The 26676-nt window shown below is 40.9% G+C and overlaps 1 protein-coding gene across 2 annotated transcripts; it reads left to right on the plus strand.

Annotated features, from left to right (window-relative positions):
- The first annotated feature begins 2799 nt into the window (after window positions 1–2799).
- On the plus strand, window positions 2800–24744 carry LOC147888932 (glucose-1-phosphate adenylyltransferase large subunit 1-like). Of its 2 annotated transcripts, none has more exons than XM_087392195.1 (15): window positions 2800–3061; window positions 8772–8894; window positions 9044–9217; window positions 12104–12196; window positions 12559–12642; window positions 12732–12787; window positions 16111–16204; window positions 16464–16576; window positions 16723–16795; window positions 16874–16954; window positions 21427–21513; window positions 21602–21706; window positions 23827–23933; window positions 24017–24077; window positions 24215–24744. In XM_087392195.1, exons 1-15 carry the CDS (start codon window positions 2882–2884, stop codon window positions 24314–24316), a joined length of 1533 nt encoding a protein of 510 aa, XP_087248321.1. In that variant the 5' UTR covers window positions 2800–2881; the 3' UTR covers window positions 24317–24744. The 2 variants fall into 2 exon arrangements, with proteins under 2 accessions (XP_087248321.1, XP_087248322.1); XM_087392196.1 differs by having other exon boundaries at window positions 8775–8894; window positions 24215–24743.
- Window positions 24745–26676: the final 1932 nt, after the last annotated feature.

Raw genomic sequence — 26676 nt, forward strand, 5'->3', positions numbered from 1 at the left:
CTCCTTTTATTGGCCTTACTGGCAGTACATTCATGTGTGAAGTCCTTGGCTAGCTCGTTCTCATAAAATATTTATGAGTGACCTATACTTAGTGAGTGAATGATGTATCTGCATGGTTGTAGGAAGATTCTTTCGAGAGCTCATTGTATTGAACTCTATTTAGTAGCACTCTTCAAACCAAATTAAACTCTACTTTTAGTACAAATTTTTAGTAGCACTCTTCTAGCTAACTTTTAGTAGTGTTCTTCTAATTAAGTATTTAGTATTACTCTTCTAACTACTCTGCTAATTATTTTTGGTAGTACTCTTCTAACTAACATGTATCCACCTACTAATGCTCATTTGAATGCTCCTTATAAAGCTCAAGGCATACAAGGAATATGCATACAATGTGACCTAATTTAGGTGTTAAGGTTTTTGCTAAAATAGAGCTGGCTATGGTCTTCCTTTGCTCACTTTGTAGATAAAAGCATAGACATCTTCTTGAACATCAACTTGAGCTTACTTACAAAGAAAAGTTTATTAGCCTATGTAAACACATCTACCAGCCATTCCACCATAACTACGAACATTTCCTATCACAATTTACATGTACCCCTAGAATTCAATAGATAATGAGATTCACTTCAATGGGCCTACCTTGCATTTAAGTTTGCAATTAAGTTTGTAACCATAAGATCACCAAATTAATGGGAACCTAAACCCGTTAAAAGAGCGGATACATTCATTTAGTGGGCACATTGGAAGCTCTAAAGGTTGCCAATGTGCATGCCTTACTAGTTGCACCTTTAGTGCTTGAAAGGTTCTTGAGGACAATTCAACCCTCAAGCATTAGCATGATTCCTTGAAGCATTCATGCTATGCCATGCAATAACAAATGTATTTGGAATCTTTCATGTACATTCTACTAATGAAGTTGATGAAGAGGACGTGCTTATGCGGCAATTCAAATCGCACTATCATGGTGAAGCATACGTGCAAATTATTACACTAATGATGCTAAGTGGAAGAACAAAAAGAACCTTGCGAAATGTGCTTCACAAAAAATAAGGGTTTATGGATGCTAACAATGCCTCGTGTTGGCACAACGTATTAAATAATGTCATTTTTGGTGGGGCACGGTCGTTATGACTAGAGAAACTATACAATTTGTGGGATGGAATACAAAAGCAAATGATTTGAGGAGCTAGATAGGCTAGGAAAAAGGTAGAGATATCCATGATCCGATGAAAGTTAAGTCACAACCTAGCCAAGTGGATCTTCATCTAGCTCTAGATTAGAAGGAGAATAAGGAAATATCACAAACGAGTACGCTACAATATTGTTGAGAGGGTATGGACAACTTTAATTTGATGGATTTTAGTGACAAGAAACAGATCAAAGCCAGTAGTGACCTGGCGGCCCTAGCTTGTGTGGAAACTGTTAGAGTAGCTCTGGTTGTTGCGTTGTCTTAGGATAGTGGTAGCTTTGGTTAGCCGCGTTGAGGCTCTTTGAGGGCGGGCCTTGGGCTCTGCCCCCCAGTTGGCCACATCTTTGACAAGGGTCCTGTAGGGGACTGACCCCCCCTTTTTTTCTTCTCATTTAGTTGTACTGTTTGAGGCACGCTTGTGCCCCCGTTAATATCAAAGTCGGCAAATTTTTTTATTATAAATAAATAATGTATGTGTGTGCACAGTGCATGTATGCACGCTCACATAGATGGGTACATATACAACTTATAATTATCCATTATATAGGCATATAGCACAATTGTGTCCTATGCTATCTTATCTTGTGGTAGTGAGTTTTCATGGGTGTACAAAAGGAATATATGTAAAATAAAAATAAAAATACTCTCCCTTCTCCACTCACATGCAGAAGGAAAGAGGTGGTAGGCCAATATAATGCTCATCCTATGACACTATTTATGACTATAAAGTGCTTATCCTACGATAATAATGAGCATATTGTAGAAGGGAGGTATTGGTCAAAGGTAATGCATATATATTCCATTCCCCATAGCATTGAAGGGACGTTGGGATGTAAAAGCTTGCATGCTCAAGTGTGGGATAAAGGTATTGAAAAGATGTTTGAATGATTGGAGGCAGGGATGTGTCCGGCCAGAGGTGTGTGAGGATGACGGTGTGGATACACTGACAAGTGTTGGGAGGATTGGAGCAGGGGGGGGTGAGCACGGGGACGATGGGCATGTGGGGGGTTGTGGGAATGGGAGGCAGTACCAGAGGTGAGGAGGAAGGGAAAGCTCCGGAGACGTGAGAGATGGGGACTAGACCCTAGAGAAGAATGAATATTTTTTGAGACATAGGAAAGGACATCACAAGACATATTCCCAAACTTCAAAGTCTACTTTAAAAAAAAAAACACATATTCCCCCAAAGGAATTGCCCCGGATATTCAAGAAAACTTTTAAATAATGCCCAAAAAGTCGGTCCTAAGATGCGTGGAATAAAAAAGGGACGTGTCACGGGTGCCCCACTGAGCGGGCGACACCTGGTGGGCCACGGGTCTGTAGCCAGTGGGAGAAGAACAAGTGGTGGGTCCAGAATCTCGGCACGTGGATAAGGCCACGCTGGCGGTGCGGCGTCCCGACAGGCGGGAGATGCAAGGGGCGACACGTGGCGGGAGGTGGTAGGTCAGGGGAGGGAAACCCGTGGTGAGTGGGGTGGGTGACGTGGGATGACAGGTGGAGGGGAAGGATTGGGGGGATAGGCGGTGGAAGGGGGAGGGTGACCGGGGGGGCCGGTAATCATCTTCTTCGCTGGTTCATTTCTTGAGCTTATTAAAAGAAGCAGAAGAGCTTCGTAAGCTTTTGGCTATGGCGGATTAGCTTCCAAGCTTTTGGCTATGGCGGATTAGCTTCAAAGTTTCTCATTCAGTTCCTATGGCTTCTTCCTTCTCCCTCCCCTCCTCCTCCTCCTCCTCCCTCCCCAAATCTTCCTTCCTTGGCTCCCTCGTCTCCCCTTCCCTCTCCCCCTCTTCCTCCCCGCCTCGTCAATGCCTCAAACCTCCCTCCCCTTTCCTTGCCCTCTCCGTCCTCGCCGACATCGCCAAAGAAGTCCTGGTCCGTTTCTCTTGCCCCTCCCACACGCTTTCGTTTTGCTGCATTTTGAAAGCAGCGACCTTCTTAGAAAATCGTTTGCTGCTCCCCGCCCCGCCAATTTTGCATTCTCGTTCTACCGTTATGTAGAGAGCGGCATTGTGCTCGTTGCTGCCAGAATTTACCGAACCGTTTTGTCATTGCCCAAAATGCTGCTTCTCTCCTCCCCGTTTCCATAGCAACTGTACAAAACCTTCCAGTTCTTGATGCGTCCTATCATAGCTAGTTGTTATTCGCACATTCTTGAATAGTATTTCCTATTAGACTTTGGCGCGCAGATGAGCTTTTGCTGCTCGGTCAGGGACGTTTAAATCTTTGACAGCAGCGCTTCGTTGTTTGAGGTTTCTAATCGTCATTGTCTCTCTGGGATTTTGAGTAATGTTGTCTGGTAGAAATATGAATTCGTATCGGATCTCACGGTTATCATTTGTTTCCGATCGTGTTAGTATCCTTTTTTTGTGGATCTCACGGTGATATAAGATTAATTAGTATCCTTGTTCTGTGGATCTCACGGTGAGATCGTAATGCGACTTACTATTCTCTGTTTGATGAATGATGTTTAGTAGAGCTTTTCCCCCGAAGTTTAAGCTGCTTGCGACCCAGTTAAGTTACTTTTCTCTGACTTCATAAAATCATCCTTTAGTGACCGTGCTTCATGATTTACGTACGCCGAGCGGGTACGCCAATCATCTTGACTTTTCGACGAGTCACACGGCATTTGACATATCCCTCGCCAGATCCTTCGCCGTCGGGCCTAGCGTTTGTATGAAAAGGACCGCGTAGTAACATCAAGATGCAAAATCAAGAGAGCATGAATGGTGCTGTTTCACAGATGAAGAGGTGAGAAAGAGAGCGAAAGGATAAGTAGTATGAGAGAGCGAAAAATAAACATGCCGAAAATCACACAAATCACCCTCTAAGTCTTGCCTATAGCCTTCAAGGGAGTGCTAACAAAGTATATAAGCAGAGTTCTTCACCACTGCTCAACCTTGCGCGCAACACGGGTCACCACATAAGTTGCCAAGGTTAGAGTAAGGAGCATCTTACAACTTTCCTCCAATCGCACATCGTCTTCACAGTGCAAAGCATGCCTTAATGGCATATATCTGCAACTTAGTTTTATATTGTCTTTTGGAAGTCCTTTTCCAATCGTATGCGTCGAAGGATAAGCTAACAAAATCAACAAGTATGCTAAGAGCTCTTTGCTTTGGAGAGGCGAAAGTGAACTCATCTTCCTCTCTCAGGGAGTCGCAGCGTTGCTGAAGAGAAGTACATTGATTTTGATATGTTCCTCCTCACGCCTAGCCTGCATGGCGATGAATCTACCGGTTGGACCGACTTTTCGAATGGTCTTTCTTTCTCCCTTAAGAAGTTGTGTCCCACCCTTCAATGTTGGAGATTTTCAAAAGAGGGCATTTGTGTTCGTGTGTGTGGTACATAGGTGGGAGGGCATATGCTTTGAAAACCATAGCTGGATGCTAACGAAGGCGATTGCGATGCCATTGTAGCATTAGTCCTGCTATGCGTGGTGACGTTCTGTGGGTTCAGGTCACAGGTGATGTTGCGATAACGTGGGGTTTCTGCACATTTCCATGCAATGTGTGAGTGCGTGTGTGCACACGGGCTGCATTGAAGAGAGAGACCCGCGACACGAGCTTATACTTGTGTGCGTGATCGTTGCCTGCACTAAACTCATGACATGCACAGATCTTGCTCCATGAATGTTTGTTCCAGAATCCAAATTACCGTCCAGCTGATATTTCATTAATGCCATCACCATTATGGTGGTTGCCCTACGAGACTGAAATGAAAATTTCGCATTCACCAACAGTTTTATCTTGGATGAAGCAGATGTGCTCGATATGAAGTAAATGTTTGTATATGTGGGCCCAGATTTGAGTGGAGAATTACAAGTTCTTAGTTCAGCTACAACATGAAAATATGTCATGTATTGTTTGCGCTTGGTTTTAGTGAGCATCTCCTAGCTCCCCGATTATGGATGTGGCTTCGGCTGCCAAAAAGACTGGACGTCATTTATCATGTTTAATTGTTACACTTCTCATTCATATTGATTGTCCTTTGATCTGGCATATTGAGCTTAAATGAAGAAGATTTTAGATCGCTTTATTTTAAGCTTAAATATACTTTTGGACATATTGTTAACAGCAGCCCTCCCACAACAGCAGCTTCCTTGATTTTCTCAGTCCTCACTGCTAAGATGATGACTGGGACTCCCGCATCCCAAATGCATGTCATCCGTGCAACTGTGGCCAATGGATCAATAGTCATTTGAAACACTCAGCGCAGTAAGATGCCAAATTGGCCCATTGTCTGAATTTAACTAGGATGTTTTCCATTCTGTCTTTGCCAATTCCAACGTGGTTCTTGGCATTTTGCATGGGCTTCAGTACTGCCACCTGTAATGGAGTTTGATGGGCTAGGTACATGTGTATTTCTGTTGCCTTTTGATACGTGATTTGTACTATGTACGTTTATCAAAGGAGCTTCGCCTTCAGAAATGTGATACCTTTGTAAGTTTTCTTTATTGTTCCACCCTAAAGCAGATTCTTAAAAAAATAAATTAGCTCTAGTAGACATCAAGCTTGCAGTCGTCCATGGAATTTTAAGTTCGATTCTTTGGACCATGTTGGACACTTATTTTCTACAAAAACTTCATAAGAAGAAATACTAATTTAATTCTTCCATCTCCTCATGTGAAGACTTGTGCCATGTACTATAATTACAACACCCTTGACAAGCGGATTCTCATCCTGCAAATCGTCCTTGATTCCCTTCCAACTTTTAAAGTAAACATGCCTTGCATTAAGACCCCCCCCCCCCTTGCCCCCTCTCCCCCTGCCCTCCTCCCCTTCTTACACCTCGACGGTCAATGCTCAAAACCCCCATGTGATGCCATAATTGAGAATCTTTTTCTATTAAAGAAGCTAGGCAAAGATACTGCATCTTAATGTGGTTGAATAGAAGAGCATTTACGGATAGGGAAATACATTTAATGGCATTGGACATAGATCTTGTTGTGGACATCTACACTTTTAAGAGTAAAAGCTGAAATTCAAGCTCATTTAAAAACATGTCTCCAACAGTGTCTTGGTCGGGGATACAAAACATTGAAGCTCAGAAGAAGCATACTAATGGCTTTGTTTACTAAACATCATAGTAGGCAGCTCAAGGCACAAAACAGAGGAAGGCATTGACAATTCGAAGGAGAGGAAAGTGTGGATTAGGAGTCTTGAAGTCTTTGCGGGCATTATTAGCTTTCATTGTCTTCCATTGCATGTAACTATGTTGATTTTGGCACCACTGTCTAGTCCATTATAACTCGTGAAGCATTGAGATGTACTTTCTTGTGATACAAATTCTCATCTCTATTTGTTCTTAGCTGTCTTGAGAGTTCTCTATCTTCTATGTTCTTTAATGGCAAGCTCCAACTTTGCAAGTGCAATAGTTTGGTAGTTGTGGCAAAGGAACAATCCTATGTTCTATTTTACTTTAGATATATGAGTTAGTGCTGGTATACTTCCAGCTGAAGTCCTCCGAACTAAGGTATGATTTATCTTATGAATATCAACAACTGCATACCAGATTTGAGTTTTATCAATGACTATTTGTCAGCATGTTTTTAACTCCCCCTTGGAAGGCGTAAAGCCCTCTTTTCTTAATTGGATAAGCAGTATGAAATCGTTTACACTTCACAAGCAGTTGTATCTTGAATGAAGAGATTTTGGACTACTTTTTGATTAGCCTTCTTCTTTAGTGCTAGCCTTCGTCATGGCTGAGTCTGCCCTTCACCTTCAGAGTGCGGACAGAAACTGAGTACGAAGACTTTGTATAAATGGATGCTCAAGTATGTGTGGGTGTGTGGATTTGTATGTGTGAGAGCATATTTTTATACTATGGTCTACACCCGCTGTTGGGCGCTGATGACGTAAGTGGGGATGTCATAGTAGCTAGTCCCTGCTATGCGTGATGGAGTTTATGGTTTTAAATCTTATGAGTGACGATCATGAGATTGAAACTACACTATGTTGTGTTTTGAGAGGATGAGTCTAGGAATGTTCCTGGATTCATCCAGGTATATGCTTCTGCCATATTAGCGGACATGCAAATTTCACCTTGTGAAGTTTTTGTCCATGTTGCGGCCTGCTCATATTGCAATAGTTCTTTCTATCTTAAATTCTGCGTTGCCCTGTCAGCTAGATTTAGATGCTCGTTTGGGAGAGACTAAAATGAAATCGTTTAGACTTCACAAGCAGTTGTAGCTTGAATGAATAGATTTTGGACTACTTTTTGATTAGCCTTCTTCTTTAGTGCTAGCCTTCATCATGGCTGAGTCTGCCCTTCAACTCCGGAGTGCCGACAGAAACTCAGTACAAAGACTTTGTATAAATGGATGCTCAAGTATGTATGGGTGTGTGTGGATTTGTATGTGTGAGAGCATATTTTTATACTATGGTCTATACCCACTATTGGGCGCTGATGACATCAGTGGGGATGTCATAGTAGCTAGTCACTGCTTTGCGTGATGGAGTTTGTGGTTTTCAATCTTATGAGTGACTATCATGAGATTGAAACTGCACTATGTTGTGTTTTTAGAGGATGAGTTTGGGAAGATTCGTGGATTCATCTAGGTATATGTCAAGAGTAAGCCTGCAGGGATGTGTCACCTAGTTGCAAGACAATCAGTTGACTGATACTTTATATCTAGCCATATTGCAGCAATTGGGTGATCATTGATAGTTGGCCAGATTACCAGTGAGCTAATCAGAGGCTCTCATAAGAGGGCTGTAGGACTGTGGCCTTGGGATCTGCTGGCTCACCTTTTTTTCTGTAATAACACTCGAACTTCGTGCTCTCTTTAGGTATTAATGTGCAGATTTGCCCTTGGGAGCAGTTGAGCATGCATCATGAGATTGTGGACCGATTTTGATAGCAAAGGTTCCCAAAGGACTAGTTTTTATAACAGCAGAGTCTTGACTTCATCTTGGAGTTTTGATGTTGACTACATATTAAGTCCTTTTATAAATGTATGGTCTAAATATGTTTAGTGTGATGAAATGCAAAGATATTCTTACCCCAAATAGAAATTAGTGAAGGTTCTTTAAAGACAGAAAGTGAAGCTTTTGAGAACCTAACAAAATATATACAAGCGTTTAGAAAGTTTACATGCCTCATGACAGCGGTGAGGCTAGAAAAAATTTCAGTTCGAGAATTCCCGCAGACTCTGTGTCAATGCCCTGTTTGGAATTGGTCAAAAGAATCCTCACATTTAACAACAGCATTGTTGGCTCTCCTATTACAGGAAATTGGGCGGAAACCATGGCATGTTTTTTGATGCAGTTTGTGGTTTTTCGTTCATATTCCCCTTGGATTGCAGATTTTTGACCCTGTAAAGACTAGGAACATGATGTTTTTGTACACATTTAATGGCAAAACTGACATATTCATGGTAATTACTTCTAATGTTTTGTATTCCTTAATTGGAGATAAAAAATTTAATGCACGGCTATGAATAAAATGCTTCTCCTTCTTCTTATGTTGTTGAAAATTGCTGCTACGGCAGTACAGTGGTTATTTCCTTCTGTACATGTTACTGAGTTTTTAAATTGTAAAGCTCCTCTCATAGCTCTGTTTCTTATGTTCTACTATGCAATAGCAGCACCAGACACCTGCCATTGAGAGACCACGGGCAGACCCAAAATCGGTCGCCTCTGTTATACTAGGTGGTGGAGCGGGGACACGACTCTTTCCTCTCACTAGAAGAAGAGCAAAACCAGCTGTAAGATTTCTTGGAGGAGGACTTGTTCATTGGTCTTTATCTTATGCAAGGATGACAGTGCAAGCTTTTTGGCACTGGAAAAAATGCTGGAGTTTGAAGACTGATTTGCTACTATAAAAATATGATAATTAGTCTTGGTTATGTTGCAGGTACCAATTGGGGGTGCTTACAGGCTGATAGATGTACCAATGAGCAACTGCATCAACAGTGGAATCAATAAGATATATGTCCTTACTCAGTTCAACTCAGCTTCTCTTAATCGTCACCTTGCGCGAACCTATTCATTTGGCAATGGAGTAAATTTTGGAGATGGGTTTGTGGAGGTGTGTTCTGACTCCTGCCCATTTGATGCTATTTTGTTGGTCTCAAAACGTCTTATATTTTTTTGCACCATCAACATGGGGGTATTGTCACCTTGGCACTAATAGCTCTTTGATGCACTATCATTGAGGCCACCGGGTGCACATTCTATTAAGATAAACAAGCAGGAACATGAAGTGTGGTTCAGCAGGTTGACAAAGCCATCTCCTTGAGACAGAAGAGATGAAGTTTATGGGTTAACTATCCTGGGGAGCTACATAATATACTACAATAATCTGTTGTTGTGTTTTGATTGGTCACATGCAGTTGGGTTTAGTCTGAACCAGTGTTCTTGGCTACACACAAGTACATCAGCAATGGATTCATTAATAGGGACTCAAACTAAGGGCCATGGCTGCCTTATGGTAGCAAGTTTTAAAATGTGCTATGTGGGTAGATCGGACATAGACTTTGGCATAGACACGAAGAGGTGACAGTAAATGAATTATTTATGGGCAAGAATGAACTAGACATCAGAAAACAGAGCAATGAATTTCAAATAGGGCTTCAAAATACCAATTTGTTTGGTTTAGCTACTTGTTACATGTAAAAGTTTAGTAGCTTGGATGAACAGATGTAAAAGTAGCATGAGAGCAATCGTCTATTGACTAACAAGGAACTATCACTATCGTGAAGTCTGTGGGTGTAATACTTTTTTGTTGCATAATGTTTTTATCTACATCACCTTGTGGCATTGCATCTTGCCAGTCTAGTAAGAATCCTGGGACACTTCCTCAAGTGGATAATCTAGCAGTATTATCAGAAAAAGGTGCATCAGTTCTGTGTGGAGTAGATGGATAATGGCCCTCATTGATCGGAAGGATAGTTGACTCTGCTTCTTGAGGGGCTGAAACGAAGGTTTTTCAGCATCACATTATCCCTTCGTGAACATTCCCCTTAGCTAACTTTGAGGCCTCCCAAAATGAAAAGCTATTATAAAAAATTCATGGCCATGCACAAAGCCGGTCTATATATTGTGGATTGAATCAAGAAGTAGGGACTGCATCTGCCGGCTAATTGCCTTTGCTAAAATTATATATGTTGTGCCTAAGTAGTGTAATCGACCTCCACTGTGTGATCAAATTTCTGCACCGCCCCTAGGGATAAGATGAATGCGAGTGTCAACAAGTGAAGAAGGTGTTAATCCAGAATCTCATATCCCCTAAAGAGCTGATGTGATATGAAAACCAATGTCCTACAAAAAGGCAATGATGAAGGAGGGGCCAATCCATCAAGACCAGGGCATTTGCCCTTATATAAGGCAGGTCATGCTGTCCAGAGTTCCATGTTGGGGAAAGGTACATCACGTGAAAGGGAGTAGTTTGCCAAACAAGCAATTTGGTACATCCCCCCCCCCCCGCCCTCCCCTCTCTCTCTCTCTCTCTCTCTCTCTCTCTCCCCGGCATATATGGGTCTATAGTGAAAAGGGAAGCATAGTAATCTGTAGTGATTGCATGACTGTATGTGGATTTGACTGCAAAGTACCGTCAGAGTCAATCAACTCCAAAACACTTTCTGTGCCATGTTGAGGAGACTAAGCTGAGTATGATTTCATCTGAACATCTTGAGTTAGATGGATACATGGAGTGTGCTAATCAAATTCTTGAGGATAGGCTTCCTGTGTATGTCTCACAAAAGCAATTTGGTTGGCAACAATATCTTCCCAAGGCTGAGTTTGCATATAATAGTGCAAAGCATTGAGCTACTAAATTCATTCGTTTTTATGTATACGGTTCAGCCTTAGTCTTTGTGGACTATTGGTGACTGGTCTGCAAAACATGAAGGTACAAGCAACTACTGATTTCTTGCAATTGCAGCAAGATATGTTGCAGTTTGTAAAGGAGAATCCTGCATCCCTCAGGATAGAGCTCAGTTTTATGCAAATCAGAAGCGCTCGCCTCGAATACTTGTAGAGGGCCAATTTGTCTACCTCAGAATCCCAAAAGATTCTGAGGCTTTGCGAATTGGTGAAGTTTATAAGCTGTCAATTCATTATTTCAGTCCATTTTAGATAATCCGTGTAATATGCAACTTATGGATTGAAGCCCTCTAGGATGTGAGGATACATCTAGTTTTTCATGTTAGTCGCTAAAAGAGGTGCTAGATGCAACTGATAGCTTAGTTTTTGTTAAGGATATTAGTGTATACCCCTTGTGAGCAAAAAGCAGTTTTGGACTAGAGAGAGACCTCTCTAGAACGAGGTGGTTTTAATCTTCTTTTCAAATGGAAAGACAGGTCAGGCAATGACAACTCTTGGAACAGTGTTGCATATGTGCAACGACGGTTTCAAAATTTCCCAGCCCAAAACATCAGTGGAGACAATCTGCAACATAGGCTAGAAAGGTGACATAGTCCTCCAGTAGATGTAATAACATATTACGTCATATTCTCTCTCTCTCTCTCTCTCTCTCTCTCTCTCTCTTCCCCCTGGCCTTTACCCATCTCTATTTGTTCATTCGTCTTACCTTCGTTTTCCAATTCCTGATATCTGTATTGGATATATCCAAGCCTTAAGAATATACATTTTCCAAACGGAAAGAGTATTGACTGTCCGAACTAGGACACATGTAGGAGTTTGCTAATGAATTCAGATAAACACGAGCAGTTTTTTGCTGATGAAGTCTGTGGGATGTCATAAGTAGTTTTACTCTGGTTATTGTAAAGTTAAAAGATGCACTGTTTGTTCATTCAAATAACACATTGGGGCATAGTTTTGGATTGATCCTGATAGATCTGGTTGAAGAGTACAAAAAAAGGTTTACATGCTTTTCACTTAAATTATTTCTTTAATCTTATACGGATTCACTGTTGCATGAACTTGAGGTAATTTTTGTTGTGATGTTGCTTAGGTGTTAGCAGCAACCCAAACTCCTGGTGAGACAGGAATGAATTGGTTTCAGGGGACTGCAGATGCTGTTCGGCAGTTCACTTGGCTCTTTGAGGTACATACATGTTTATAGAATGTATAGAGGAGGAGAGAGCTACTCCTTGATGTTTGTACTGTACTGTTTGAAGAGGTCTTTTGTACAGTTTTTAAAAAACCTTTGCACTCAAGTCATCCACAAGATTATTGGAATACATGAAGGATTTTGGATTTGTAAGCTGCCTACACTTCAGTATCAGAGAGCTCAAGTTGTTTTTGTGTTTCGCAAGTTGTATCCTTTTTTTCCCTGCACCAGTTTGTTTTCCAATTTCAGATCCCATCACGTACTGCATGTCTAGACTTCCAAGGGCGAGGGCATCTGTCTTTTTTCATCCCTATAATTTTTTGGGTCGATTCTCAATTTTGTGTTCTGGTTGTTAGGATGCCAAGAATCAGGATTTGGAAAACATACTCATTCTTTCAGGCGATCACCTATACCGCATGGATTATATGGATTTCATACAGGTCAACTAATGCTCTCTTCAAAGAGTTGAAAATCTGTTGGCTTTGCTTCACTACTGTTAACTTTTAACTTTTGATGATCATGCTTGCAGAAGCATAAGGATACTGGTGCAGATATCACTATTTCTTGTGTGCCAATAGATGAGAGGTAATCCATGTATTGTGTAGACTCCTTATTCTCACCTTTTTACACTTTTTTGTCTGATTTGGCCAATTACGTTTTCATACAATCAAGGCATTAGACACATGAGATATTTTCATAGTATTAAAGGGGCTTTTTGTGTTTTGGCTACTAGATTATAACTCTTTTCTTTTTTGTGGGGGCAAAGAAAAGGAACATCTATGACACCATACAAAGAGTCAGCTATCTGTGCTGCACTGAAAAAGGGCCAGCTGTCCTGCAGTCTGCCTCGCAGGATCCCAGCTCACTGCCTAGGGTATCCTAGGAGCAAGTGCCAAAAACCATTGCGTGGTGCAACCAATGGATTCATCAATCTGTGGATATGTAAACAATGCTTGCAGGCCAGGTCGTGCAGAAATGCTCCCGACTCTCAGCGGTCATCCTAGAACCGTTCAAACCTTGCTCGTAGATTGTGTGCAAGATATGGATGATATCGTGCTAGATGTTTACGAGAGTAGTTGCAGGGATGAACTTGCTGCCTCCCCATCACTAAGCTGTGCCACCTAGTTTTTTATGTGGTGATGCTGGCCATTGTCTCCTACATACTGTCCTCCGGTGAGAACTCAAGATTTTGTTAGGAGCGTGGTGCTGAGTCCTAGGTGTCTTTGCTTGTGATATAGTCCCCATCCACAAGGTATGTTGGGGAGATAATATCGATGGAGGAGGTGTCCTAAGTGAACATGGAATTACTAGGTCGTTAAAGGACACATGGCACCAATATGGAGTCCCAATTGGGAAGTGTTGGGTTAAGTGGAGAACTCCACAAAGATGTCGAAGAGGTTAACAAAAGGGTGACAGCTCCGACAAGGCAACAAGGAAGGAAGATGGTGGAATTCGTGTGGTTTAAAGGAAAAATAGGTTGAGGAGCCCTCATTTATCGTTTTGCAACACCTACATTGTCCCAACATATGATCCTTTGATCACGTACATTTGGGTGCCGGTTGTCGCTCTAGCTCTCTCTATAGTGAGGGCTGGCTTGAGTGACCCCTCTTGAGAGGTTATGTTACTTTATCAAACTCCTGATCTGTACTGACCCGTGCCCTGTGAGACGAGCCTTTGTGAAGATCCACTGATGAGAGTATTGGCACTTTCCCCTTGTGCAAATTCCTAAGTGGTATATATGAGTACCTGGATTTGTTCTATCCACAGTTGGCCCTGGTGACTTGTTTGTGGATCTTGCACAAGTGCAGTAAGGGGGGGAGTATTGGGGGGATGATGGGAGTAAGGGGGGGAGGGGGGGTGTTGAAGGGATGATGGGACTAAAGAGGGGGGGGGGGGGGGAGATGATGGCAGTGATGCAAGGTAAGGATGTGGTGTAGGGATGGAGAAAAGTGTAGATAAGGGGAAAGGGCATAGTTTTCAATGCATGACACATCTATCTTGTCAGCCACATGTGTGGAAAACGGTCTTCTAGGTTCTTGACTACAAGCTTGTGCACACCTAGCATGTTTTGCTAATAAATGCGATAGAGGGTGTTTTTATGGAAAAGAGCCTCAAATCGCGTTTCTGTGGTTGTTCTAGACGTGACACAATAGGAGAATGCTCACATTGTTGTGCTTGCCATTATACCTACAGAGCCATGCCTATGCATGGACCGGTCATCAATATAGAATGCGTCTAGGACAACAGTGGGAGAGGATGAGGGTTGAGGAGGATGGAAGTGATTTGAGTCTGCATTCTGTCAAAAGAAAGATCCTTGAAACATGAGGGCTGAAGTTGAGAAGCTTAAATTAAAGATCACATGGTAATAACATGGCCTTGCAAAACAAAATAAATGTTTTATGGGAGACCTAAAGCTTCATGGTTCAAGATTTGAGCTGGTTGTCAATTATGCATCCATGTCTTGAGGATGCCATGAAACATTGGTCCTAGAAGGTGTTGATGATCAAGAGGTGTCATGTGGCACTGTACAAAAGCATTGAAAGCTTGATCTTTACAGTGCCACCAGCCAGAAAGACAATCCTCCACTTTCCATTGGGAAGAAGAGTCCCCCATGTTGCCAATCCAAGTGTTGATGTAGATGGAAAGTTGATCTCAACACTTCCAACCAGCCAGAAAACAATACACTTTCCATTGGGAAGAAGAGTACCCCATGTTACTTCAAATCAAAGGAACATACATAGAGGCCTGATTTTGGCTTTGATACCAAAGAAATGCATGTGTACCTCATTTGGTATAATGGAAAATAAAAAGATATGCAGGAAAAATGGCGAAACCCTTCCATCGAATCGCAATGTAAAATAGATTACGTCAGTCCTAGTGCTGGCTGGGATGTGAGACCAACATATCACAGTATCTGTTTTCAGAATTGGGGAGAGCCATTCCTTGAACAAGCACGGGTCACTATATATGGTACACTTAATATTCATGTCAGCTGACTAGGTTGGCACGGTTGGTTCAAAACTGTCTGGATGAATTTACACATTTGCACTATGGTATGGGTATTTAGTGAGGAGGTTTCTTCATCTGTCAATTGTTAGGAGATCTGACTAAGCTCGGTTGTGAACTTGCTCAAACAAAGGGTGAAAGACTTGTACTATGATGGTGGTGTTTTTGCTTGCTTGTTCTGTTCAGGCTCTAGAACCAACTCACTCATTCACCTCGAGGCTTGCCCTGATTCTCAAGCATTTGCTTCTTTTTTCCGCGTAATTGAAAGAACGTAAAATCATTGTAGTCAGCTTATTTATGGAATGAGCATCTGGACTTTTCTGGTCAGCGCTTTCTGTTCTTTGTAATTTTGAAAAGATAACTCGCACAAGCCACAAAGGGCTGAAGCAAAGGGCTCACCAAGGCCCTTGCAGAAAGCTAAAGTGATAAGCTAGTGAACAAAATAGTAGAGTAGCAAAATACCGGAAGAGTATCAGGTGCTTAGAGCTAACGCTCCTATTACATGCCTAGGTTCCATATATCCAGGTAATCTCTCTCTCTCTCTCATTCTAATCAACATATTTACTGAATGATCCATCTGACCTTTTCTGGTCAGTGGCAAGCTAGTTCTTTCAACTAGGCATCACATGTAGGTCGGGTGAATTTTACAAAACCTAACATATGGTGAGTTATTTCAAGGGCTGCAATCAAGGTACTTTCAATTAGCTCACATTATAGTACTATAATCACAGTAGGTTCAGCAGCAGCACAGAAATGGGGATTGTATATGTTTTTCTCTCCAGTCAGTTACATAATGTGTGAAGAGGAATATCAAGGTTAGCCCTTAGGATAAGTAATTTTGCTAAGTACTCGATTTATTTTGTAACATATTGATGGCTAACAATTTGGAACGGTTGTTGCAGTCGTGCTTCAGACTATGGTTTGATGAAAATTGATGACAGAGGTAGAGTCCTTTATTTTAATGAGAAGCCAAAGGGGGCTGACCTGAAATGCATGGTAAGCTTCTATTGGCATTTGCCTTATCATAAATTTTACTTTGAGCTATGAGATGATGAATTTTGAACTTGATGGCATCGAGATGTACAAATGTGCCAATCTTACTATAACGACCAAAAGACATACCAATGCTTTGTTGATATGTTCTCCTTGGCCATCTTATTATAGCAACCAAAATGACACCGAAATGGGTTGTTGATATGTTTCTTCTCGTGGATGAATGCAATATTGTCTGATAACTGTTTCATTGCATTTGCAGCAAGTGGACACAACAGTCCTAGGGCTCTCCCCACAGGATGCAAAAAAGAAACCCTACATCGCATCTATGGGGATATATGTTTTCAGGACTGATATATTGCTGAAGTTATTGAGGTAGGATGTGAATCGCACGGCTTAGGCATGGAATATGTGGTCGTTTGATGTATTTTTCAAAACCTGTGATAGGTCTTTTTGAGTACATAGGCAAATTTTGTTATGGATATTTTGATTGCTCCATACAATAAATACACTTATTTCAGGTGGCGATATCCAACAGCGAATGATTTTGGTTCTGAAATCATACCAGCATCAGCTAAAGAGTTCAATGTCCAGGTAAATCTCAAACTTTTGTGTATATAAGCTGATCAGTTGTTTGCTTGATGAGCACTAATGTGTTTCTTTGGGATGTAGGCTTATCTGTTTGATGATTATTGGGAGGATATAGGAACGATAAGATCCTTCTTTGATGCGAATTTGGCTCTTACTGCCCAGGTGTCTCTCTCTCTCTCTCTCTCTCTCTCTCTCTCTCTCTCTCTCTCTCTCTCTCTGTGTGCGTGTGCACTCTCTGGGTGTTCATATGTTGAGATTGTAAATCTTTTGGTTCACCTACTGCACAGCACACTGCACTAGGCCTTCCCAGATTGACTTGAAGAGAAGACCTATTGATGACAGTTGTAATTTCTAGGTGGCACTCCACAGAGATATCTTGCTCATTCCTTTCCAGGTTGGACATCAATGATCCACATTCAGGGTTCTATGTTACTTTTGTAAGATCAAATGAAGAAAATATAATGTTGTTAAGAGACTGCTAGACACCTTGCCAGCCAGTTGTAGTGTGCATGATGGCCTATTGTGGTTTCTAGATAGGATTACTGTTTTCCAAACTCACAGTATAGAACGTTGGAGCTAAAAGAAATTCTTTTTCAAGATCTGTGTGTTGATTAAACTGTGGTTATTAGTGCTGTTCGCATTAAAATGCGAACAATGCTGCCATTTAATTTGCATTTTAGCGTTACTTTTGGATTTGTTGGTACCCATCAAAGCATTTGGGACTATAGTGTACAGATCCCTTGTTGCTCCCTTCTAATCCATACAGGTGTGTTCTTGAGGGTGAATTCTTGCATGGAATTATGCAGCATTCTGGTTCTCATATGATTTGTAGCTAGAAGACCGATGTGACTGGCTAGTAGTGGGGTGATAAGTAACTCTTCTGCTCCTCAATCCGAAGGCTATAATGTGCATGAGCACCATCTAGTATAGTGCCATCTTGAGCAGAAGGGAAAGAAGGATGGCATTTTGCCTACATCTTGTGTTTAGGGGATATTTCTCTTCATGCTCAAAGCATAAGTGGGACCTTTTTCTGTCATCTATATGGGCTTGAGAGCCTTCCTCAGCAAAAAGCACGATGAGCTTCCTTGCTTGCAAAAGTTATTTGGCACAAAGGAATTGGAGCTGTCCTGTTGCACGTGTGACAAGGCTGGTGTGGGTTGAGAACCTCCTTTGCCTAGAAAGGATGTTGCAATGAGTTGCTCTCGTTAGCTGCTTAAATGCTGGATGGTGATTTGCTTGACAGGGGGTTCTGGCTGCTTGAAAATCTCTCATAAATAGAGCTGCTTGCATTAAGTTGCTGTGCATGGTAGTATGGTGCAAAATGCACGATGAAATTGAATCTGGGATGAAAGAGAAGGCAAAAGGACGGAACTTGTATAGGGGCGCTGGTCAGGTTTTGATTTCAATATAATAGAAGGGGTCGGGCATGTTGAAAAACATGATGGGGGAGAATATAAAAGCATCAAGGGGGTCAAGAGAGGGAGTATGAAGTGATAAGCAGAAGGACCAAGGATAATCACAAATTTTACGTACTTACATTGTTAAGTACTCTTATGTAGCCTCATGGGCTCTTGCTTTGACATCATGCTCACACATCATCCCTCTACATCATTCAATCTCATCTATCCTAATCACTAACAATCTCCCTTAGCAAATCACTCTTGCACACCTCACACCACTCCTAAAGCACTCTACCCTCTCACAAAACTTGCAAACAATTGTGCACTTATATATATATTCACAACTCTTGCCACTTCTCTCAAAACTAGGTGAACTCATGCCACTTTCAGTCCTGTACATATATCTCAACCTGGACACAACTCAACTCACACAACGTGTAGCAATGGCCACTCTATGCCTCATCATGGGCACCTTAGTGTGGATTCCTGATCTTGCTTGTGGTTCTCCATAACCACCATAACAATAACCTTATGCCTTATCTTGGCCAACTTTTGACCATGTGACACCATTTGTTTTTTCAAGAAAATTACTTCATTAAGTATGTATGAAAACCGCAAGAGCAGGGAGTACATCATGCAATGCATGAGGAAAAAACAGCTCAAAATGAGCTAATAAAAAACCACGGCGGAGGCTGAAAATGCCATCCCTGAGGGAGACTCAGAGAAGAAGGAGATCCTCTCCAAACTCTGAAAAAAGTAACTCTCCTGGCAATGGCTGCTCTGGAGGATCCCTGCATGCTCACCCATATGGCCATCAGAGTGTGTACTGTGTCGGTCCAAATACTGGCCATAGCCTGTGACTCACCATTTTGGTTCTCGATAACCTTATGCCTCATCTTGGCCAACTTTCGACCATGTGACTCACCATGGTCACAAACATCAAACAGTTCATTCATTTTAGGCCTATGTAAGGCAGAGAACCTTAGAAAGAGCATCTGAATTTTGCACAATGAAGTCAGAAAAAGTAAGGCAGAAGGGATTGTGTAGACTCCTGTCTCTGTTGTTGCTCCAATGTTGTTGAAACTGAATACATAATTAACTAGACACTATACCACAATATAGCTGAAAGCTCTGTCAACTGTGGCCAAAAACATGATAAGCACCATAACTATGGCAAAGTCATCCATTCATGATCTCCAGACCTGAGCACGGCCGAGGCAAATGAGTCTACAACTATGCATCATCCTCTCCAGTGCAATTTGTACGAGACATCAAACACAACTATGGAATCAACTTCCCTAAAGAGCTTGGTTCTGCAAGCCTTGCTCTGTGGCATCCACCCTCAAATTTTTATTGAATCTATATTGATAGCCCATTAAATCCCATTTGCAAGAGAATTGTTTCCAAATTGCAGCCTTGTTGCCTATTTGGCTCTTCGGGTCTAGCTTGATGGTCAATACTAGTGTGAGTGATGCAGGAGTGGGTCATAAACGTATGTAGATGGGTATTGTAGTTATATGAGAGAGAAACTACAAATGAATTGGGGAACAATCATTGACAAAGGAGAGGGACAACAAAGTGTTAAGTAGAAGAAGGACCAAGGATAATCAGAAACTCTACACGCTTTCATTGCCTAGTACATTGTTATGTAGCTTCGTGGACTCTTGCTTTGACGTCATAGCTTACATCATGCTCACATATCATCCACTACATCACTCAATCTCATCTATCCCAATTGCTCATAATCTCCCTTACCCCATCATTCTTGCATACCTCACACCATATACTCTGAATGCAATCGATTATTGTCCTTAATTTATTAGGGAGCCGCTTGTGTCAGTATGGCTGTGCCATCCTATCTCCTCAGCAAAGAATCTTTGCTTATGATTTGGGTTAATATGCTGCTGATAAGTAGTTGAATTTTACCCTTGCCTGGGTGTCCTGACTCTATATAGCTTCCTCTTCAGGTAGGCTTTTATTGCATCTGAATCTTTCTGAAGATTGTTAGAAGCTCTTCTACCCTGCCATTTCTGGCCATTTCCTGATATCTGTATCCCATGTAGAGCCAGGAAGTAGGAGAGGAGCCGAATGATTGGCGGTGTAGACTTCATCTCAAAATGCGTGTAAAATGAAGTAGCAGGGTGATGCTTGTATATTGGACAACAATTGATTATGTTAGGTGCTCAGGGTATTGTAAAGGCGCACCTTTCTACTCACTTGTGCACTCCCTGTCTCCTCGGAGATGTACTAGTTTCTTTTTTGGTGTGTACCTTGTCTCATAGACCCATAAGGTCTCTTTAAATATATCTATCTTTCTTTTTTATGTACTCTCTCTTTCTCTCTCTCCTCTCTCAACAAACATAAAATCCGTAGATCCTTTTTATAATCTTGCAACATTCTCTTTCACCTTGCTGTGTTGTCTGTCTCCTATCCTCTTTTTGGTTGAGGCAACATTCTTAAGTGTTATTATCTCCAACTAGGCAGCACAGTATGCAAGAGAAGAGAAACCACATTCTCTTGGATAATCTGCCTAAATCTGTGTATTATCCGAAGAAAATGCAAAAATCAAGCAGAAGAGGGGGATAAGAAATGAGCAGTGGATAGAGCGGACACCTAATGATAGGCTCACTTGTCACCACACCAGCCCTAGTGGGAAGGTTGGTTTGACTGCTGCAGCAGAGTGTCTTATTGTGTTGCAGCTTCGAGCATGTTTGAAGTTGCTGTCTAAGGAGCAGGATTCGTGTGTACTTACAAGATGGTGAAAATCTGCAGGGAGTGTGGTTTTATTGCTCCCTTCTTTATTGTAGGATGCAATCTTAATTCAGATCAGTTGGACAATCTGAGGGCATGGGACCAGCAGATGTGGTGATCTGTGAAATAATATAGGAATTGCAGGAAGCAAGGAAAGCATAACACCTAATGATGGAATTGTCAAATGTGTATACCAAGCAGATGCTTTTTTCACCCATCCCCTTTTCTCATTTAACTCGTTACTTTCCATTTGCAGAGATACGAGATATTTGGAACTATAGAGCAATTTACTTTCCTTGCTCAATACATGTTTCTTCATTCTAGACAACAAGAAACTATGAAGGACTTTAAGTTGCTTGTTAAACACATTAGAAGATATTACGTCTTATCGGTAAAGGATTCATGTTTTCTAGTTTTGCAATCTTGCCCTTTAGTCATGTGCATGTGTTCATTGCTGACGGAGTAAGATGGTTATGTTTGCAGCCTCCAAAGTTTCGGTTCTATGATGTTGCCAAACCTATTTTCACATCTCCACGTTATCTTCCGCCAACGAAGATTGAAAAGTGTCGAGTATGTATCCACAGATTTGGTAGAATTCTCAATATTGGTAAGCAATGTTCTTTCATGGATCTTACATAAATTTTGTACACTCGTGCAGATCCTTGATTCCATAGTCTCTCATGGATGTTTTCTAAGGGAATGTAGTGTTGAACATTCTATCGTGGGCATTCGGTCTCGACTTGAACATGGGGTGGAATTGAAGGTGAGTTATTGTCTCAGTTTCAAGCGGATGGGATAAATTTAGTGGAAATGAGCCTCATGTAAAGCATCTAATGATTTTTTAAATAACAAAGAGGCAGCCTTTGCTTTGGTACTGTTAAGATAAGTGGGGTTTCTTTGCTCGTAAATTTTCTCTCTCTCTCTCTCTCTTATAAGAAGTCTTGAAACACCACAACTTAAAAAGGAAGCTACTTAAAAGAAGTCTCAGAACACCGCAACAAAGTACTTGGACTAGCACACGAGCTAGCTCAACAAGTACTCAGTGCATAGCAAGTTTGTAAGATTTTTCTTTCACTAGATGTAAAAGGTCACTATTAGTTGATAGCGGTCACCAGTCCCATAGATCCTGAAAGGTCTCATACAATCATATCATATTATATCATCTTTTCTCTCTCTCTCTCTCTCTCTCTCTCTCTCTCTCTCTCTCTCTCTATATATATATATATATATATATATATATATATATGTATATGTATATGTATGTATGTATGTATGTATGTATGAAGAGAAAGAAAGAAAGAAACAGTGATTTCACATCTCAATAAACTATAAAACGCACCAAAGGTTAGCATTGTATGAAGGAATAAACAGAATGTCTCGAGCCCTGATTGAGGCATGCCAATTTATTTTCAAAAGCTCTTATTCCTTATTCTATATTTTATCCCTTCATGTTTAAACAAGATATCTATAGTGAAGTGCCTCACTTCTCTAACACCTTCAAAAAATATGAGGTTTTTTAGGCTCATTCGTAAAGTCTCATGCAAAGTTGGTCCCTTATTGCCTTATGTATAGACATACAATTGACTAAGACTTTTTCTTCTAGCAATATATGTGTATACTTGTAAATTGGTTATTGCATGATAGGCTTTTGTAGTATTGAATCCCTCCCCATGCACATCCTTAACCAAAACAAACAACAGTCCTCACCCTTATTTGGTTCCATAGTTTCTACTACCACGCTTCAGTTGATAAAAGTGCTACTTTAGCTACCTAGCTAGCAATTTGAAACTTACAATACCTCTATTGTATTTCTTGCCAAAGGGAGCGAATTTATGGTTCTTTAGGTTTACAATAGTTGACCATTGAGCAAGAAGTGTTTCCCAGTGAATCATTATATTCCTTCCAAACAAGCATAGGTATAGCTACATCCCAGCTTCCTAAGAGTGAAATGGTAAAATTATGAGTAGTTCTAGGGTAAAAAAGGATCTATAGTTCATGACCTATGATTATTTAGTTCATTTGATTAAATCATTAGGCTAAAGAAGAAACTTGCTAGGTTTATGGTCATTAAAAAGAGACAAACGGGGCATCAGGGCTTCATTGCCTAGTAGACAATGATAAGGAAAAACCCCTGTTTTGAATGTTGCACTCACCATTAATGCGAAGCAACTTTCATGCACAAGGCTGAAAAGTTTGAATGGCTGCACAGAAGCAGTTACCTAAGGTATGTAGAACATTTGTGAACTCCCATTGATGTTCTCTTAGGCTTTACCAAACTTGAGCTGAAGATACATGGTGCATTAGTGGCCTTGGCATAGTGAACCTCACAAATGACATTCAACATGTTCTTCCTACGAAGCACAATGGAATAATCTGTTTAGTTCTGAATCTTGCTTTCCCGTTTAGCATCTTGACTTTTTCAAGAAGCACAATTTAAAAACCTACCCTGTTGGGCACGGCATTTTGTAAAACCATTTCACAAATTCCAAAAGGTTTAAGGAACTGAACATAATTATCGATGGACTAGGAGCTTTTCCGCTGTGCTCCAGCAGCTTTATCCAGCATGATATATTGATGTGACGACAATCGTCTTTTCAAAGCAAAAAGGCTGATTGTGACCAGGGTGCTCTAATCATTTCTAATTGGGCAAGCTTAATCCAGGTCTTCTTGAATTGGTAAATCCTCAATCTGTACGAATTTATCAGAAATAATCCATCAACGAACTAGCAGTATTCCTTTGTTCAACCATGTAGTGAGATCAAGCACAGTGGAAGTTATGATGAAAGAAATAAGATACATGTGATACCGGTGGAAACTGGAGGGCAAAGTTTTGTTTTTTAATTCAACATGTGAATAGAGAGAAACTAAGCCATGATTTCGCAGGATACCATGATGATGGGAGCTGATTTTTATGAGACTGAAGCAGAGATGGCAGCCCTCCTTGCAGAAGGGAAAGTACCAGTTGGAGTGGGGGAAAATACCAGAATCAAGTAATCACCTGTATTTATTAGTTCCAGCACGGTCCAAAATCTCATTCTGTGTAGCTTAAAGCAACTTTTTCTCTTAATGGCAGGGACTGTATAATTGATAAAAATGCAAGGATAGGCAGGAACGTGGTAATTGCAAACACAGATGTGAGCTAAAGCCAAATCCTTGGACCTTTTTAATTTTCCTTGCTGTAGTAATGTTTCACCCTTCTCCGTCTCTTTCCTTGTATATTGTATTTGTTGCTTTTAACATCGTGACCTCACTGGTTGGAATATTTGTACAGCATGTACAAGAGGCAGAAAGGCCATCAGACGGTTTTTATATCCGCACAGGAGTAACGGTTATTTTGAAGAATTCGATAATTAAAGATGGCACTGTGATTTGAATTCCCTTTCTTCAGGATGAGGTCAACAGAATACAAGATATTACAAGCAAACTAGATTATGCACAACAGATAGGTTGCTCATGGTGGTCTACAGGTTATTTTCAGCAGAAAATCCAAGGTCCAAGGCACTAGTTGTAGATCTCTACAGATCGAAGGGACTTCAGAAGCTGAAGATTACATGGGTTACTCATAACAGGATACAGGGTCTCTTTATAGTCAAATAATATGTAATGTATGTGCATTTCTTTGGTGCTTGGCAAGTAGCATTAACATTACAGGATGTTTTGTACAGAAAACTACTCGGTAGGTTTATACTGTAACATTTTGAGTTGGGAGCTTGTGCTTCCCTGCAGAAATTCACACTATTTTCCTCACTTTGCAAGGGAGGTTTTGGCCATCTATACATGATTTCGTGGATAATTATTTGAGTACTAAAAGGTTTTTTTCGGATAGGTCGCAAGCTGAGTCTCTAATCCCCAGTAGTCTTCCCCCAAAAACACTTTTTGAGGGAAACTGCCAGTTGTGTTTGTGATCGAAACCTTTCTAGGTAGATCATATGTAACATAATTCCAAACGGTTTGATGCAAAGACATCTATCATGAGTAGGCACTTCGATTAGATTCTTAACAAATGCTAATTTAAAACAGCATGGGAAACCTATCGAAAAGAAGTATCCACTTACAATGTCTAGAAATCTTTGGTTGCTTTAATAATGCATATGGTGCAACCAGCTGGGCATGAAGATTCAAAATGCTGGCCACATATCCCCTGTATGTTGACAGTATTTGTTCGAGGTCCACAAGAAGTTAAGACCCTTATTAGTCCAATATGTTGAATCTTTAACGGAGCTCCAAGAGTCTGAAAGATCTGGCACTCCTGTATCACCAAGCGCTGTTACTCCATGAAAGCCACACTACAAATGTACATTGCACATAGAAGCTAAGGCATTGCATAAACAGCCCGATCATCCATGAAAATATAATACCTTCTCTCATAATTCATTGGACGTTGTGATGATTATTGAATAGTTGTGCCGAGTTGTTCTTTCAGGGACGAGGAACGTTAGCTCTCCTGCCTTGCGGTTGGTATTGATGCAAGGTAGCAAGAAGGGCTTGGTTGCGAGTGCAAACCCGAGGGTTTTCAAGGGCATCCTTATCTGACTGGTTTATGCGGAGTAAACTACCTAACTGATGCTTCATTAGCTGCAGCACATAGGCATCCAATCATGTTGCAAACATTATTTCCACGTCTTTTGTGTGAAACACAGGAGTAACACAATCCGGTCACAGGTCTTGCCCAAAAGTTTTATTCCAATATGTGGCTTTTGTTTTCAATGTCTTTACACGTCCAAAGACAGCTGAACTGTCTACACACATGCTTCAGTCCAAAGCTTGTGAGCATAGTAAGGGGCTCTGATTTCCTAGACTTAAATTTTGTATTGCCTCTTAGGTGCCGAGTTAACCAATTCCTAGTTAACATAAATTTTGTTGATCATAGCTATTCCTCAAAAGCACTCAAAATTTAGTATTAAAATTATGTTTGAAGTGCATTGGGAGTAGCAGGCCGTATCATGTTGATTGGCTTCACTGTAAATTCTAACTAATCCACAATGAAGGCTTTGCTTCAATTGGCTGGAGTTGTGAATTGACAATACCAATTAGCAACTTCGTTTGTCCTCCCAGCTGACTTAATGGCACAATTTGCACTTGACAAATTTATCAAGATGACTAACAAACATGTTTGCCTAGATCCAATCCATGTGTACAAGGTGCAAATGAATGCAACAGGCATCTCTTGGGTTGCACTCTTGCAATGATCAAACCACTAAAAGCCCTTTTAAAGTACGAATTGAGAAGAGAGAGGAAGACGTACAGCCCGAAAGAGTGGGGTAGTAGGTGTAAGACACAATGAGGGGTTGGAGGAGATAACACTCAAATTAAAAGCACATGTGATAATAATTAAATACTCAGCTTTGACCACAGTAGATAACAAGTTGAAGGTACTTCAAGAGGCCTTCCTTTAAAAGATGAGGTATTCTATGAATGCTTAATTATTTATTTATGTTGTAGGTAATATAGTGTATAGTAGTGAATGGTCTTACCAATATATGTCGTGTTTTTCTTTTGGTTGGTCCATATGTGAATCAATAGTTGATCCATGCACTGTCGTTGGTGTTGTCAATAGTTGTTTCATATTGTATGCTGACATTAGTTGTCGAATGTTTGTCGTAGCACTTGCGGTGGACCCATAGGCGATGTTGAAATCGCCCACGATGGATATAGTTGCTATTCGCGGTACCATGCGTACCATTGTTTGTATAACTTGTACCGTATCTACTTTTGCTTTTGGTGACTTGTATA

The sequence above is a fragment of the Dipteris shenzhenensis genome, chromosome 21, assembly GCF_047967505.1.
Source record: "Dipteris shenzhenensis isolate YYH24624 ecotype China chromosome 21, Dip_SZ_1.0, whole genome shotgun sequence".
In the NCBI taxonomy this organism is placed as follows: Eukaryota; Viridiplantae; Streptophyta; class Polypodiopsida; order Gleicheniales; family Dipteridaceae; genus Dipteris; species Dipteris shenzhenensis.